This window comes from Strix uralensis, unplaced genomic scaffold (genome assembly GCF_047716275.1).
Source record: "Strix uralensis isolate ZFMK-TIS-50842 unplaced genomic scaffold, bStrUra1 scaffold_250, whole genome shotgun sequence".
Lineage (NCBI taxonomy): Eukaryota > Metazoa > Chordata > Aves > Strigiformes > Strigidae > Strix > Strix uralensis.
The window spans coordinates 80,722-97,298 of NW_027436851.1; the positions used below are offsets into that span (position 1 = coordinate 80,722).

The 16,577-nt window shown below is 65.6% G+C and overlaps 2 protein-coding genes across 2 annotated transcripts; one reads left to right on the forward strand and one right to left on the reverse strand.

The window, feature by feature from the left end:
* Positions 1–152: 152 nt before the first annotated feature.
* Positions 153–7,108, forward strand: LOC141938709 (sodium/calcium exchanger 2-like). The gene is given in 11 exon segments (XM_074857643.1): positions 153–284; positions 422–590; positions 743–760; positions 1,046–1,075; positions 1,078–1,169; positions 1,272–1,320; positions 1,323–1,370; positions 3,316–3,431; positions 3,433–3,505; positions 3,508–3,591; positions 5,872–7,108. Coding segments are annotated over 11 exon segments (1,188 nt in total). The 3' UTR covers positions 6,249–7,108.
* A 5,024-nt stretch (positions 7,109–12,132) lies between these two features.
* Positions 12,133–15,493, reverse strand: LOC141938710 (uncharacterized). The gene is made up of 6 exons (XM_074857644.1): positions 15,302–15,493; positions 14,768–15,107; positions 14,622–14,716; positions 13,695–13,881; positions 12,788–13,074; positions 12,133–12,642 (listed from the first exon to the last, which is right to left on the reverse strand). Exons 1-6 carry the CDS (start codon positions 15,491–15,493, stop codon positions 12,517–12,519), a joined length of 1,227 nt encoding a protein of 408 aa, XP_074713745.1. The 3' UTR covers positions 12,133–12,516.
* Between the last annotated feature and the right edge of the window lie 1,084 nt (positions 15,494–16,577).

Below are 16,577 nucleotides of genomic sequence, written 5' to 3' on the forward strand. Positions count from 1 at the left end.
TGGCTGGATGGCTGGAGGGATGAAGGGATGGCTGGAGGGTGGAAGATGGAGGATGGATGGATGAATGGAGGGATGGATGGACAGAGGGAGGGAGGGAGGGAGGGAAGATGGAGGATGGTTGGATGGATGGACGGAGGGATGGAGGGTGGAAGATGGAGGATGGATGGATGGACGGAGGGATGGATGGCTGGACGGACAGTGGGACAGTTGGGCAGTTGGATGAATGGTTGGATGGACGGACAGACGGACAGAGCGCGCTCTGGTCAGGCATCCACCCCTTGCCGGTGAGTCCCTGCACCCACAGGGACCAGCCCCTCCCCATGGGTCCCACGGGGCAGAAACAGGACGAACGTGACCCATGTGGCCAGTTCCTGCCCCCCCCACCCCCCTCGGAGCACCGTTTGTCCCCCGGCTGCGCCAGTGCCGGTGCGGTGCCAACGCCATCTGTCCCCCCCCCCCCGTACCCCCCCCCCACCCCGTCCCCAGGAAGACGCTGCAGGTGAAGATCGTGGACGACGAGGAGTACGAGAAGAAGGACAATTTCTTCATCGAGCTGGGGCAGCCGCGGTGGCTCAAACGGGGCATCTCGGGTACGGGCGGGGCCACCGGGGGGGCCACCGGGGCGGCCACTGGGTGGGGGCCAGGGGAGGCTGGGGCGGGGCAGCCGCACCCCCGGGGTTGGGAGGGTGGGGGGGAGTTGAGCCCTGGTGCCGTCTCATCGTCTTCCTCTCCCCCTCCGCAGCTCTTCTGCTCACCCAAGGTAGGAGCCTTCATCCCCTCCTCCTCCTCCTCCCGCATCCCGCTGTCCCCGTGTCCTGCGCCACGTCCCTCTGTCCTGTGCCACGCGCCGTGTCCCCACGTCGTGGCCCCATGACCGTGCCGTGTCCGTGTGCTGTGGCCCTGCGCCACGTCCCTGCACCCCGCGTCGTGTCCCCGTGTCCCCATTCCATGTCCCCACGCCGTGTCCCCGCGCCGTGTCCCCATTCCATGTCCCCACGCCGTGTCCCCACACCCCACGCCGTGTCCCCACGCCGTGTCCCCGCAGCCGACGGTGACCGCAAGCTCTCCGCGGAGGAGGAGAGGCCCGGCGCATCGCCGAGATGGGCAAACCCGTCCTGGGGGAGAACTGCAAGCTGGAGGTCATCATCGAGGAGTCCTACGACTTCAAGGTGACATGGTGGGGCGGGGTGGCCGCTGCGGGGGGGCGTTGGGTGGCCACGGAGGGCGTTGGGGGGCACCTCACCTCCTCACCCCCCCGGTCCCCCCCCCAGAACACGGTGGACAAGTTGATCAAGAAGACCAACCTGGCGATGGTGATCGGGACCACTCCTGGCGGGAGCAGTTCCTGGAGGCCATCACCGTCAGCGCAGGTGGACCCGGACCCGCTGGCCACGGTGGCCACGGTGACCCCTGACCACCCATCCCCAACCCCGGCCCTGGGAACAAATGGCCACGGAGGTGCTCAGCCACGGGGAGGTGGATCTGGGGATGGGCAACCCTGTGGCCGTGGCACCCTGGGGACACCATCCTGAGGCCACCACTCTGGTCGTCATCCTGTAGCCACCACCCCATGGCCACCACCGCACACACCCTATGGCCACCACCCCATGGCCACCACCCTACACACCCGTGGCCACCATCACATGCACCCCATGACCACCACCCACACACCCTATAGCCACCACCCCATGACCACCACCTCGTGGCCACCACCCCGTGGCCACCACCCCACACACCCCATGGCCACCACCCCATGGCCACCACCCTGTGGCCACCACCCCACACACCCCATGACCACCACCCCACGCCCCCCATGACCACCACCTTGTGGCCACCACCCCACACATCCCATGGCCACCACCCCACACACCCCATGACCACCACCCCATGGCCACCACCCCATGGTCACCACCCCACACACCCCATGGCCACCACCCCCATGACCATCACTCCATGGCCACCACCCCATGCACCCCATGACCACCACCCCATGGCCACCACCCCACACATCCCATGTCCACCACCCCACACATCCCATGGCCACCACCCCATGCACCCCATGGCCACCACCCCACGCACCCCATGGCCACCAACCCACACACCCCATGGCCACCACCCCGTGGCCACCACCCCACACACCCCATGGCCACCACCCCATGCACCCCATGGCCACCACCCCACACACCCCATGGCCACCACCCCATGGCCACCACCCCACACATCCCATGGCCACCACCCCATGCACCCTATGACCACCACCCCGTGGCCACCACCCCACACACCCCATGGCACCACCCCACACATCCCATGGCCACCACCCCATGGCCACCACCCCACACACCCCATGGCCACCACCCCACACACCCCATGGCCACCACCCCATGACCATCACTCCATGGCCACCACCCCATGCACCCCATGACCACCACCCATGGCCACCACCCCACACATCCCATGTCCACCAACCCACACATCCCATGGCCACCACCCCATGCACCCTATGACCACCACCCCGTGGCCACCACCCCATGGCCACCACCCCACACACCCCATGGCCACCACCCCATGCACCCCATGGCCACCACCCCACACATCCCATGGCCACCACCCCATGCACCCCATGGCCACCACCCCATGTACCCCATGGCCACCACCCCACACACCCCATGGCCACCACCCCACGCACCCCATGGCCACCACCCCACACACCCCATGGCCACCACCCCGTGGCCACCACCCCACACACCCCATGGCCACCACTCCACGCACCCCATGGCCACCACCCCACGCACCCCATGGCCACCACCCCACACACCCCATGGCCACCACCCCATGGCCACCACCCCACACATCCCATGGCCACCACCCCATGCACCCCATGGCCACCACCCCACACACCCCATGGCCACCACCCCATGCACCCCATGGCCACCACCCCACACATCCATGGCCACCACCCCATGCACCCCATGGCCACCACCCCACGCACCCCATGGCCACCACCCCACACACCCCATGGCCACCACCCCGTGGCCACCACCCCACACACCCCATGGCCACCACCCCATGCACCCCATGGCCACCACCCCACACACCCCATGGCCACCACCCCACACATCCCATGGCCACCACCCCATGCACCCATGGCCACCACCCCACACACCCCATGGCCACCACCCCATGCACCCCGTGGCCACCACCCCACACATCCCATGGCCACCACCCCACACACCCCATGGCCACCACCCCATGGCCACCACCCACACACCCCACAACCACCCTCCCCGTCGTTCTGAAGCCGCCCTTCCCCGGCAGGCGAGGAGGAAGAGGAGGAGGAAGGCCGGGAGGAGCGCTTGCCCTCCTGCTTCGACTACGTGATGCACTTCCTGACGGTGTTCTGGAAGGTTCTGTTCGCCTGCGTCCCCCCCACCCGAGTACTGCAACGGCTGGGCCTGCTTCGGCGTCTCCATCCTCCTCATCGGGCTCCTCACCGCCCTCATCGGCGACTGGCCGCCCACTTCGGCTGCACCGTCGGCCTCAAGGACTCGGTCAACGCCGTCGTCTTCGTGGCCCTCGGCACCTCCATCCCCGGTGCGGGGGAGGGGCGGGGTGGGGGAGGGGAGGGGGGGGGGGGGGGGGATGGGGGAGGGGGGTGGGGGGGGTGGGGGGGATGGGGGGGGGTGATGGGGCGCAGGGCCCGGGTGCCCGTGCCCATGTCGGCTCCTTCTGCCTGTGTCCCCTCGTCCCTGCGTGGCTGTTCCCGTGTCGGCGCTGTGGCACTGTCACGTGGCCTCCTGTGTCCCCACGTGTCACCGTGTCCCCTCGTGTCACCCCATGTCCCCTCGTGTCATCCCACGTCCCCCCACGTCCCCCCATGTCCTCCTGTGGCCCCATGCCCACACCCTGTCCCCACATCCTGTGTCCCCTCGACCGCCCCATGTCCCCGTGTCCCCATATCCCCGTGTCCCCGTGTCCCCATGTCCCTGTGTCCCCATGTCCCCATGCCCACCCCACATCCCTGTGCCCACATCATGTCCCCGTGCCTGTGTTGTGTCCCCATGTCCCCGTGTGTGTCCCCGTGTCCCCGTGTGCCGTCCCAATGTCCCTGTGTGTGTCCCTGTGTCCCATGTTGCTTTCCCATGTCCCCATGTCACGTTCCCGTGTCCCCATGTGTGTCCCCGTGTGCCCGTGTCGCATCCCCGTGTCCCCATGTGTGTCCCCGTGTCCCCGTGTTGCGTCCCTGTGTCCCCGTGTGTGTCCCAATGTCCCTGTGTGTGTCCCCGTGTCCCCATGTTTGTCCCAATGTCCCTGTGTCCCCATGTGTGTCCCCGTGTTGCATCCCCATGTCGTTTTCCCATGTCCCCATGTCATGTCCCCATGTGTGTCCCCATGTCCCCGTGTTGCGTCCCTGTGTCCCCATGTCCCCATGTGTGTCCCCATATCGCATCCCATGTCCCCATGTGTGTCCCCGTGTCCCCGTGTCATGTCCCCATGTCCCCATGTGTGTCCCCATGTCCCCGTGTCGTGTCCCCATCTCCCCATGTGTGTCCCCATGTCCCCATGTCATGTCCCCGTGTCCCCATGTTGCATCCCCATGTCCCCATGTGTGTCCCCGTGTCCCCATGTGTGTCCCCATGTGCGTCCCCGTGTCCCCATGTGCGTCCCCATGTCCCCATGTGTGTCCCCATGTCCCCGTGTCATGTCCCCATGTCCCCATGTCGCATCCCCGTGTCCCCATGTCACATCCCCATGTCCCCATGTGTGTCCCTGTGTCCCCATGTTGCTTTCCCATGTCCCCATGTCACGTTCCCGTGTCCCCATGTGTGTCCCCGTGTGCCCGTGTCGCATCCCCGTGTCCCCATGTGTGTCCCCGTGTCCCCGTGTTGCGTCCCTGTGTCCCCGTGTGTGTCCCAATGTCCCTGTGTGTGTCCCCGTGTCCCCATGTTTGTCCCAATGTCCCTGTGTCCCCATGTGTGTCCCCGTGTTGCATCCCCATGTCGTTTTCCCATGTCCCCATGTCATGTCCCCATGTGTGTCCCCATGTCCCCGTGTTGCGTCCCTGTGTCCCCATGTCCCCATGTGTGTCCCCATATCGCATCCCATGTCCCCATGTGTGTCCCCGTGTCCCCGTGTCATGTCCCCATGTCCCCATGTGTGTCCCCATGTCCCTGTGTCGTGTCCCCATCTCCCCATGTGTGTCCCCATGTCCCCATGTCATGTCCCCGTGTCCCCATGTTGCATCCCCATGTCCCCATGTGTGTCCCCGTGTCCCCATGTGTGTCCCCATGTTGCGTCCCTGTGTCCCCATGTGCGTCCCCGTGTCCCCATGTGCGTCCCCATGTCCCCATGTGTGTCCCCATTTCCCCATGTCATGTCCCCATGTCCCCATGTTGCATCCCCATGTCCCCATGTGTGTCCCCGTGTCCCCATGTGTGTCCCCATGTTGCGTCCCCGTGTCCCCATGTGTGTCCCCATGTTGCGTCCCTGTGTCCCCATGTGCGTCCCCGTGTCCCCATGTGCGTCCCCATGTCCCCATGTGTGTCCCCATGTCCCCGTGTCATGTCCCCATGTCCCCATGTCGCATCCCCGTGTCCCCATGTCACATCCCCATGTCCCCATGTGTGTCCCCATGTCCCCGTGTCATGTCCCCATGTCCCCATGTCGCATCCCCGTGTCCCCATGTCACATCCCCATGTCCCCATGTGTGTCCCCATGTCCCCGTGTTGCATCCCCATGTCCCCACGTGTGTCCCCGTGTCCCCGTGTCACATCCCCGTGTCCCCATATCCCCATGTGTGTCCCCACGTCGCGTCCCCATGTCCCCATGTGTGTCCCCGTGTCGCGTCCCCGTGTCCCCGCCGCCTCCCCGCAGACACCTTCGCCAGCAAGGTGGCCGCGCTGCAGGACCAGTGCGCGGACGCCTCCATCGGCAACGTCACGGGCTCCAACGCCGTCAACGTCTTCCTGGGGCTCGGCGTCGCCTGGTCGGTGGCCGCCATTTACTGGGCGGCTCAGGGCCGGGACTTCGAGGTGCAGACGGGCACCTTGGCCTTCTCCGTCACCCTCTTCACCATCTTCGCCTTCGTCTGCATCAGCGTCCTCATGTACCGCCGCCGGCCCCACATCGGCGGCGAGCTGGGGGGCCCCCGCACCCCCAAACTCCTCACTGCCGGCCTCTTCCTCGGCCTCTGGCTGCTCTACATCCTCTTCGCCAGCCTGGAGGCCTATTGTCACATCAAGGGCTTCTGAGGGGGGGCTGGGGGGTGGGGGAAAGGGGGACACACACACGTCACCCCGCGGCGGGGGGGGGGACGGGGAGGGTGCTCCCCAGGGGGACGCGACCACGGCCTTTGGGGGGTGCGTGTCCTTGTCCGCTTGGGGTGCTCCTGGCATCCCCTTGTCCCCTGAGGGTCCCCTTGTCCCCTTGGGGTCCTCCTGATGTCCTCATGTCCCCTCGGGGTGCTCCTGACACTCCTTTGTCCCCTTGGGGTCCTCTTGACACCCCCATGTCCCCCAGGGGTCCCCATGTCCCCTCAGGGTCCTCCTGGCATCCCCCCGTGTCCCCTTGGGGTGCTCCTGACACCCCCATGTCCCCCAAGGGTCTCCATGTCCCCTTGGGGTGCTCCTGGCATCTCCCCATGTCCCCTCAGAGTCCTTCTGACACCCCCATGTCCCCCAAGGGTCCCCATGTCCCCTCAGGGTCCTCCTGGCATCCCCCATGTCCCCTTGGGGTCCTCTTGACACCCCAATGTCCCCCAAGGGTCTCCATGTCCCCTCAGGGTGCTCCTGGCATCCCCCATGTCCCCTTGGGGTGCTCTTGGCATCTCCCCATGTCCCCTTGGGGTCCTCGTGCCACCCCCACATGTCCCCCGAGGGTCTCCACGCTCCCTTAGGGACCCCCCCAGTCCCCCCATGCCCCCCCTGTCCCCGCGGTGGGGGGGGGGGGGCGGGAAGTGTCGGGGGGGGGACACACGCGTGTGCAAGCCACGGCCGCTCCCCTGCACCTCAGGGGGACCCCAGGGACCCCTACGGCCACCTCAGGGACCCCCCGGGACCCCCCCGAGACCCCCCACAGTGGGGTCCGGGGGGGCCTTTTCTTACCACGAGTGTTTTTTAAAGCCACCCCGGGGAGGGGGTGGGGGGGTGGGGGGTGTCCCTGTTTTTAACCCCAATTTCGTAGCGGCTCGTCCCTCCCGGGGAGGTGGGGGGGGACATTGGGGGGGGGGGGGGGGGACACGCGGCGATGGGACACGGAGGGGGGGACACACAGACGCGGGGGGGGACACGCGGGGGCTGTCGCTGTTGGTGCGGGCGCCGGCCCCAAAGAAACCCCCCGGGAAACGGCCACGTGTGGTGTCAGTCTGTGCCCCCCGCGCCGCCCCACGGGGACACACGGCCACGGGGACACACGGCACCCACAAATCTGTGCACCCACGGTCCCACAGCACCCATGGTCCCACGAACCCACGACCAACAGCACCAGGGTCCCACAGATCCGCAGCACCCGCAGCACCCACAATCCCCCAGCACCCATGATCCCACCGTCCCACGGTCCCACAGCACCCACAGACCCACAGTCCCATGCTCCCACAGCGACCACGGACCACAGCACCCACAGTCCCACAGCACCCATGGTCCCATGGACCCACAGACCCACAGACCCACAGTCCCACAGGACCCGCAGCACCCACAGTCCCACAAACCCACAGTCCCACAGCACCCACAAATCCATCGACCCATGGTCCCACAGCACCCACGGACCCGCAGCACCCACAGTCCCACAGCACCCATGGTCTGCACGGTCCCATGGCACCCACAGCACCCACAGACCCACAAACCCACAGTCCCACAGCACCCACAGCACCGTGGTCCCACGGCCCCCACAGTCCCACGGTCCCCTGGCACCCACAGCACCCACGTCACCCACAGACCCGCCGCGCCGTGGCCACGATGGCCCCATGGCAGGAGGCCGTACGGGTGCCGTGGGGCCATACGGGGGGTGCGTTGTGCTGGGGGGGCCGTATGGCGTGTCACGGGACGTATGGCATGTCACGGGGATGTATGGCGTGTCACGGGGACGTATGGTGTGTCACGGGATGTATGGTGTGTCACAGGACGTATGGCATGTCACGGGGACGTATGGTGTGTCATGAAGCTGTCTGGCGTGTCACAGGGACATATGGCATGTCACGGGGCCGTGTGACATGTCATGGGCACATATGGTGTGTCATGGGGCTGTCTGGCGTGTCACAGGGACATGCGGTGTGTCACAGGGACATATGGCGTGTCATGGGGACATATGGAGCGTCACAGGGACAGCTGGTGTGTCATGGGGACATAATGCCTGTCACGGGGTCATATGACATGTCATAGGGCTGTATGGCGTGTCACGGGGACAAATGGCGTGTCACGGGGCCATATGGTGTGTCATGGGGACATATGGTGTGTTCACAGGGCCGTATGGTGTGTTGTGGAGCCGTATGGCGTGTCACAGGGACATGCAGCATGTCACAGGGCTGTACGGCATGTCACGGGGACGTGTGGCGTGTCAGGGGGTCATATGACATGGCATGGGGATGTATGGAGTGTCATCAGGACGTATGGCGTGTCATGGGGTCATATAACATGTAACAGGGATGTATGGTGTGTCATGGGATGTATGGCATGTCACGGGATGTATGGCATGTCACGGGATGTATGGCGTGTCACAGGGACATATGACATGTCACGGGGCTGTATGGTGTGTTGTGGAGCCGTATGGCGTGTCACAGGGACATGCAGCATGTCACGGGGACATATGGCATGTCATGGGGACATACAGCATGTCACAGGGCTGTACGGCATGTCACGGGGACGTGTGGTGTGTCAGGGGGTCATATGACATGGCATGGGGATGTATGGAGTGTCATCAGGACGTATGGCGTGTCATGGGGTCATATAACATGTAACAGGGATGTATGGTGTGTCATGGGATGTATGGCATGTCACGGGATGTATGGCATGTCACGGGATGTATGGCGTGTCACAGGGACATATGACATGTCACGGGGCTGTATGGTGTGTTGTGGAGCCGTATGGCGTGTCACAGGGACATGCAGCATGTCACGGGGACATATGGCATGTCATGGGGACGTACAGCGTGTCACAGGGCTGTACGGCATGTCACGGGGACGTGTGGCGTGTCGGGGTCATATGACATGGCATGGGGATGTATGACGTGTCATGGGGTCATATAACATGTAACAGGGATGTATGGCGTGTCACGGGGACATATGGCGTGTCACGGGGACATATGGTGTGTCATGGGGTCACATCACATGTCATGGGGACATATAACGTGTCATGGCGACATATCACATGTCACGGGGCCCTATGGCGTGTCACAGGGACATACCGTGTGCTATGGGCACATATAACATGTCACGGGGCCGTACGTTGTGTCAGGGGCTCCCGTGACGTCACACCCCGCGCTGACGTCACGCTCCCCGCGGCCCGGGGGTGTGTGTCGATCCCTCTGCGCACGCGCCTCGCCGGCGCTCCGCCACCTCCACAAGCTTTAGCCCCGCCCCCGCGCCGCCATTGGCTGCGGGGCGGCGTCGCCGTGGCGACGGTGCCGGCGGCGTCGCGGCGTCGGTGCCGTCAAGCGCGGCGGTGCCGTCAGGCGCGGCGGTGCCGGGCCACGGCGGGGGCCGCTGCGGGCGGGACCGGGAGGGACGAGCAGCTCCAGAGCTCGGCAAGTGCGGGGGGGCCGGGCCCGGGGCTGAGGGGAGGCCCCGGGGCTGAAGGGGGTTTCTGGGACTGGGGGGAGCCGGCCCGCAGGGTGAGGAGTCCAGGAGGCGACAGAGGCTGCGCAAGGAACGGAGGAAGAAAGTTGAGCAGTGAGGAAGAGGAGCTCCTTCATCTCTGCGACCCCAGCCCACGACCACCGGGACACGCTGCGCAAGCGCGACTAGGAGGAGACCGACCGGGGCGGAACGTACGAAAAGGACTTTCAGGCTCATTATAATAGGAAGCGGGGACAGGTCATGCATATGCAGAGGCGTGTGATGAATATGCATAAAGCCAAGACAAGGTGCCACGAGAGGGGCGCGCGTTTGTGGTGGAGCGATCCCCGTGCGCCTCAGCGCTGAATGAACAGACCTGCTTTGTAACCTCACAGGTTGTGGGGGCGTGTTTCCGCAAGTCAGGGGGGCACCCAAAAGGGCTGGGGGGGCACCCAAAGGGGCACAGAAGCGTATGGGAGCACCAAAAAGGGCTGGGGAGACACCCAAAGGGGCACAGAAGCACAAGGGGGGGCACCCAAAAGGGCTGGGGGGCACCCAAAGGGGCACAGAAGCACATGGGAGCAACGAAAAGGGTTGGGGGGGCACCCAAAAGGGCACAGAGGCACATGGGGGGGCACCCAAAGGGGCACAGAAGCATATGGGAGCACCAAAAAGGGCGGGGGGGGGCACCCAAAGGGGCACAGAAGCACATGGGGGGGCACCCAAAGGGGCACAGAAGCACATGGGGGGGCACCCAAAAGGGCTGGGGGGCACCCAAAAGGGCACAGAGGCACATGGGGAGCACCCAAAAGGGCTGGGGGGCACCCAAAGGGGCACAGAAGCACAAGGGGGGGCACCCAAAAGGGCTGGGGGGCACCCAAAGGGGCACAGAAGCACATGGGAGCAACGAAAAGGGTTGGGGGGGCACCCAAAAGGGCACAGAGGCACATGGGGGGGCACCCAAAGGGGCACAGAAGCACATGGGGGGGCACCCAAAAGGGCTGGGGGGCACCCAAAGGGGCACAGAAGCACATGGGGAGCACCCAAAAGGGCTGGGGGGCACCCAAAGGGGCACAGAAGCACATGGGGGGGGCACCCAAAGGGGCACAGAAGCACATGGGGGGGGCACCCAAAAGGGCTGGGGGGGCACCCAAAGTAGCACAGAAGCACATGGGAGCACCAGAAAGGGCTGGGGAGACACCCAAAGGAGCACAGAAGCACATGGCGGGGCACCCAAAAGGGCTGGGGGGGCCTCCATGCATATGGATGTCCATGGGGGTCCTTGGGGGGTCCCTGCACATGGGGGGGGGTCCCTGGTCGTGCCCTCGGAGGTCCCTGAACTTGGGGGGGGTCCCTGGGGGTGCCCCTGGCCTGGCTAGGGGGGGTCCCTGAACATGGGGGTCCCTGGGGGGGTTCCAGCACATGGAGGGGTCCCTGGGGGGTCCCTGAATTTGGGGGGGTCCCTAGGGGTGCCCCAGGTTTGGCTGGGGAGGTCCCTGCACATGGGGGGGTGCCCTGGGGGGGTCCCTACACAGGGGGGCTCCCTGGGGGTGCCCCGAATTTGGCTGGGGGGTGTCCCCGAACATGGGAGTCCCTTGGGGGGGGGGGGGTGGTCCCTGCACGTGGGGGGGCTCCCAAACTTGGCTGGGGGTGTCCCTGCACCTGGGGGGGGGTATCCCTGGGGGTGCCCCAGGCTTAGCTGGGGGGGGTCCATAAACATGGGGGTCCCTGCTCTTGGGGGCATCCCGAACTTGGCTGGGGGGGGGGGGGTGTGTCCCTGAACATGGGCGTCCCTGCACATGGAGGGGTCCCTGGGGGGTCCCTGAACTTGGGGGGGATCCCTAGGGGTGCCCCAGGTTTGGCTGGGGAGGTCCCTGCACATGGGGGGGTGCCCTGGGGGGGTCCCTACACAGGGGGGCTCCCTGGGGGTGCCCCGAATTTGGCTGGGGGGTGTCCCTGAACATGGGAGTCCCTTGGGGGGGGGGGGGTGGTCCCTGCACGTGGGGGGGCTCCCAAACTTGGCTGGGGGTGTCCCTGCACCTGGGGGGAGGTATCCCTGGGGGTGCCCCAGGCTTAGCTGGGGGGGGTCCATAAACATGGGGGTCCCTGCTCTTGGGGGCATCCCGAACTTGGCTGGGGGGGGGGGGGGGGGGGTGTGTGTCCCTGAACATGGGCGTCCCTGCACATGGAGGGATCCCTGGGGGGTCCCTGAACTTGGGGGGGATCCCTAGGGGTGCCCGAGGCTTGGCTGGGGGGGGGGGTCCCTGCACATGGGGGGGTGCCCTGGGGGGGTCCCTAAACAGGGGGAGTCCCTGGGGGTGCCCCGAATTTGGCTGGGGGGTGTGTTAAAGGATTTCCCAGGCTGCGGGTACCTCTGGGCTGGGTTTATTAACAACTCAGAGCTGGGCCAGCACCTCAGGGAGTGGCCACAGCTCACAAAAAGCGCCCTCTCTGTGTACGACATAACATACAATACAAAGAGTCTCTGGGGAGTTTCCAGGCACTTCCAGCTCTCAATTCATCACCCATTTCAAAAGTCCGTTGTATTCCACAGTTTCAGCTGGTTCTGACCGTGCCGTTCCAATTCCCCTTCGGACACCACCGCTCACTGCTGCAGTCTTCGGCCGTCGTGGTCACTTATCTTCAGGATTGTTCCTAGAGCACCTGTGCTCTATAAAACAGTATCTGTTTATTAATTATTCCTGCTATTAATAACATCCTAAGAGAAAAGAGTTTTCTAAAGCTTGTGCCTTTTACAACGGCCCGGCCAGGCCGAGGCCGCAGCTCGTCCCTCCGTAGACCAACGCTGCCTCCTCCTCCTCCTGGCAGATGATGGTGACGGCACCGGCGGGATCCGGCGTCACCGGCTGCAAACACGCCTGGAAGGACACGGGGGACAGAGGTGACACGGGGACATCCCTGCCCCTGGCAGCATCCGAAATGTCCCCGCAGCTGCACCGACGCCGTCACCCGCCGCCATCACCTGGCGGCGTCACCCGGTGTCACCCACCCGGCGGCACCCACCAGCTTGAGCCGCTCCTCAGAGACGAGGCTGTCGCGGCGCAGCTGCTCCACCAGCCCCTCCACGGCCGCCAGCCGAGCACGGTGCCGCCGCCGCCGCTGCTGCAGCACCTTCACCTTCCGCTGCAGCACCACGGCCACGGCCACCAGCTCCTCGGTGCTCAGCTTGTCCGGTGGCAACAACGGCGTCAGGGCCGCTCGGGACACGATGGGGACGGTGGAAACGTTTCCAGCGTGGCCACGGCTTCGAAATACAGCGGCGCCTGCGTGGTGGGAGGTTGGGGGGGCACCTGGGTGATGACGGTGTGGCCAGGGACCCCCTCGGGGTTGTCCCCAGGTTTTGTCACACCCGGTTCCGGGCTGGTGGATTTGGGGACGAGGGGTTGGGCCGGCGGCACCGGCTCCGCGCCGCTGAGCGGCTGCTTAGGCTGGGTGCTGAGTTTCTCCTGTTTCTGCCAAAAAACCCCCCACCAAACCCCAAATTCTATTTTCTGGACATTCTGGCAGCAATAGGGCAGAGCGGGGGTTTCTCTTCACATTTTGGGGACAAAAGCCACCCTGAGGTGACACCACTCCAGACCCTTCTGGGGAGCTTTGAAATCCTGGGGAGGGGGGGGACCTCGAGGACCCTCCGCAGAGCTTCCAGATCCCTCCGGGACAACCCACCACCCCTCAAAGAGCTTCACGCTCCTTCTGAGGGGCCTTCCAGAACCTTCTGGATTCCTCCAGAACCTTCTAGAGTCGCCCAGAACCTTCTGGGGACCCCCAAGACGCTCCCAGTGGATGCCCAAGATGCTTCTAAGGGACCTTTCCCTCTCTCAGCCCCTTCCAGAGGAGCTCCTAGATGGTTCTAGAACCTTCAGAGGGGGTTCTAGACTGTTCCAGATGCTTCCAGGGAGCGGGGTCTCACCGTGGGGCTGCAGGGGAAGATGGTGGGGACGGCGTCGGGCCGCAGGTAGCGCACGCCCCAGCGGTGCTGGAAGCAGGAGGGCTCGAAGTGGTCGCTGCAGAGGTGCTGGTGGCGGGTGGGCAGCCAGTTCTCCCGGCGCATCTGTGCCAGCCACCGGCGCAACCGCGGCGCGTCGTGCAGCGGGAACCTGGGGGGCGAACGGGGTGTTTGGGGGGGGGATCCCCACACCCCCAGTCTCCAGGAGACCCAAAGGGCCCCGGTTTAGGCTGCCCCACGGCAGGGTCTTTTCCCCACCACCACCACACACACCCTGGGGGCTCCCCGCCCCTCCTCAAAGAGCTCACTTGGCCCTTCCACAGGCCCCACTCAGGTTCAAGTTTTGGCTCAGGCTCAAGCTTAGGGCAAGGCCCAGACCCCACCTAGCCCCCATTGAGGTTCAGGTTCAGGCTCAGGTCCCAGCGCACTCAGGCTCAGGCTCAAGCTCAGGCCGAGGACCAGACCCTGCCCAGGCCCCACTCAGGTTCAAGGCTCAGGCTCAAGCCTAGGTCCAGAGCCCACTCAGGTTTATATCCAGGTCCAGGCCCCACTCAGGTTCAGGCTCAAGCTCAGGCCCAGACCCTGCCCCGGCCCCATTTAGGCTCAGGCTCAAACTTACGCTCAGACCCCACTCAAGTTCAGGTTCAGGCTCAAGCTCAAACTCAAACTCAGGCCTAAGCCCAGACCCTGCCCAGGCCCCACTCAGGTTCAGGCTCAAGCCCAGACCCAGACCCCACTCAGGCTCACACTCTGGTCCGGGCCCGCTCCGACTCAGGCTCAAACTCAAGTCTCAGCCCAGCCCCTGCCCAGGCCCCTCCCCCGTGGGCGTGGCTCAGAGCAGAGGCCATCCCCCCGCCCCTCCTCGCCCCGCCCGGGCTCCCCGGTACCGACTTGTAGAAGCTGAGGCGGCGGCTGGGCGGCCGGGTCTGTCCCGCCGCGTTGGAGCAGTGAGGGGCGCGGCAGCACTTGGGCATGGCCGCTGCCGGCTCACGGGACGCGGCGCCGTCAGCACGCACGTACGTCGTACGTGCACGTACACGTACGACGTACGTCGCCATGGCAATGCGTGGGGGGCGCCGCGGCCTCCACGTCGGGGCAGGAGCGGGGGGACCCCCGCGGGGCTCCCCACAGCCGGGCTGGCTCCGCTCTCCCGGGACGGTTCCCGCAACCGTTAAGAACCGCCTTCGCCTCCCGCCGTGCCCCAATTGCCGCCGGCGGCCACGGCCGGGCCGGTTGGGCCGGGCCCGCGGGGCTCGAACCCCCGGACAGAAGGGAGCGAGGGGGCGGGGTCAGCGCCGGCCGGCGGGCCGCTATTGGCCGAGCGCGGCGTGGAGTGACAGGAACGCGCGGGGCGGAGCCTAGCCGCGCGGCGCCGCGCTGCCATTGGGCGAGGCGGGGGAGGCGGGCGTGAGCGGCGTGGGCGGTGGCCAATAGGGACGGGACGCCGGCTTTCCGCGCACAGTTCGGAGCGGGAGCGAGCGGCGGCGGCCCGGAGCCATGGCGGCGGCAGCGGCACCGGCACCGGGCCCGGCTCGCCTCCGATCTTCAGCCTGAGGCGCCGACCGCGGTACCAAGGCCCGGAAGAGGCGGTGAGGGGCGCGCGGGGCGGGCGGCCGTTGGCCGGGGGGGCGGGAGAAGGGCGGGGCCTCCCCGTGAGGGTGAGAGAGGGCCCCCACGGGGATGGGGGGGACACACGCAGGGTGGGACACAGAGAGGCCCTCGGGTGCTGCCCCAGGGCCACCCGTGCGGGCTCGGGGCCCCATCCGGGGCCTCCCTCCCGCCCCCATCTGCCCCCCGCCTCCTCCAGCCCGGGGGTCCCCTCGTCCTCTCGCCCAGGTGACGCTGGAGAAGGTGCTGGGAGTCACCGCCCAGACCAGTAACGGCTTGGCCTGCGACCCGGCCACGGGGCTGGTCGCCTACCCCGGGACCCCTCCGTGCCCCCCCAGGATCCCAGCTGGGGAAAAACTTCCCCTCTTCCTATCCAGGTGCGTCATTGTCATCCTGAATCCCCGGGAGAGCATGCAGAGACACATCCTGAACACCTCCAGGTACCCCCAAACACCTCGAGGAGCCCCTCAATACCTCCAGGGACCCCCCAAATACCTCCTGAACACCTCCAGGTACCCCCCAAACACCTCCAGGTATCCCCCAAATAACCCCCAAACACCTCCAGGAACCCCAAACAGATTTCAGATACCCCCCAAATACCCCCTAAACACTGTCAGGTACCCACAAATACCCCCCAAACACCTCCAGGAACCCCAAACACCTCCAGGTACCCTCCAAATACCCCCTGAACGCCCTCAGGTACCTCCCAAACACCTCCAGAAACCCCAAGCACCTCCAGATACCCCCAAAAAACCCCCTGAACACCTCCAGTTACTCCCCAAACACCTCCAAGTACCCCCAAACACCTCCAGGCACCCCCCAAATACCCCCCAAACACCTCCAGGAACCCCAAACAGATTCCAGATACCACCCAAACACCCCCTAAACACTCTCAGGTACCCCCCAAACACCTCCAGGTACCCCCCAAATACCTCCAGGAACCCCAAACACCTCCAGGTACCCTCCAAATACCCCCTGAACACCCTCAGGTACCTCCTAAACACCTCCAGGAACCCCAAGCACCTCCAGATACCCCCCAAAACCCCCCTGAACACCCTCAGTTACTCCCCAAACACCTCCAGGGACCCCTCAAATACCTCCAGGTACTCCCCAACACCTGAGCACCTCCAGGTACCCTCCAAATACCCCCTGAACACCCTCAGGTACCTCCCAAACACCTCCAGGAACCCCAAGCACCTCCAGATACCCCCCAAAACCCCCCTGAACACCCTCAGTTAC

Coding starts and splice junctions, on each gene's coding strand:
- LOC141938710 (XM_074857644.1), bottom strand. CDS start 15,493: ATGGGGCCCCGAGCCCGCACGGGTGGCCCTGGGGCAGCACCCGAGGGC. Junction 13,882..14,621: donor CGCCGCCTCAGCTTCTACAA/GTCGGTACCGGG, acceptor TTCGCCCCCCAG/GTTCCCGCTGCACGACGCGC. Junction 12,643..12,787: donor CTGAGGAGCGGCTCAAGCTG/GTGGGTGCCGCC, acceptor GTGTCCTTCCAG/GCGTGTTTGCAGCCGGTGAC.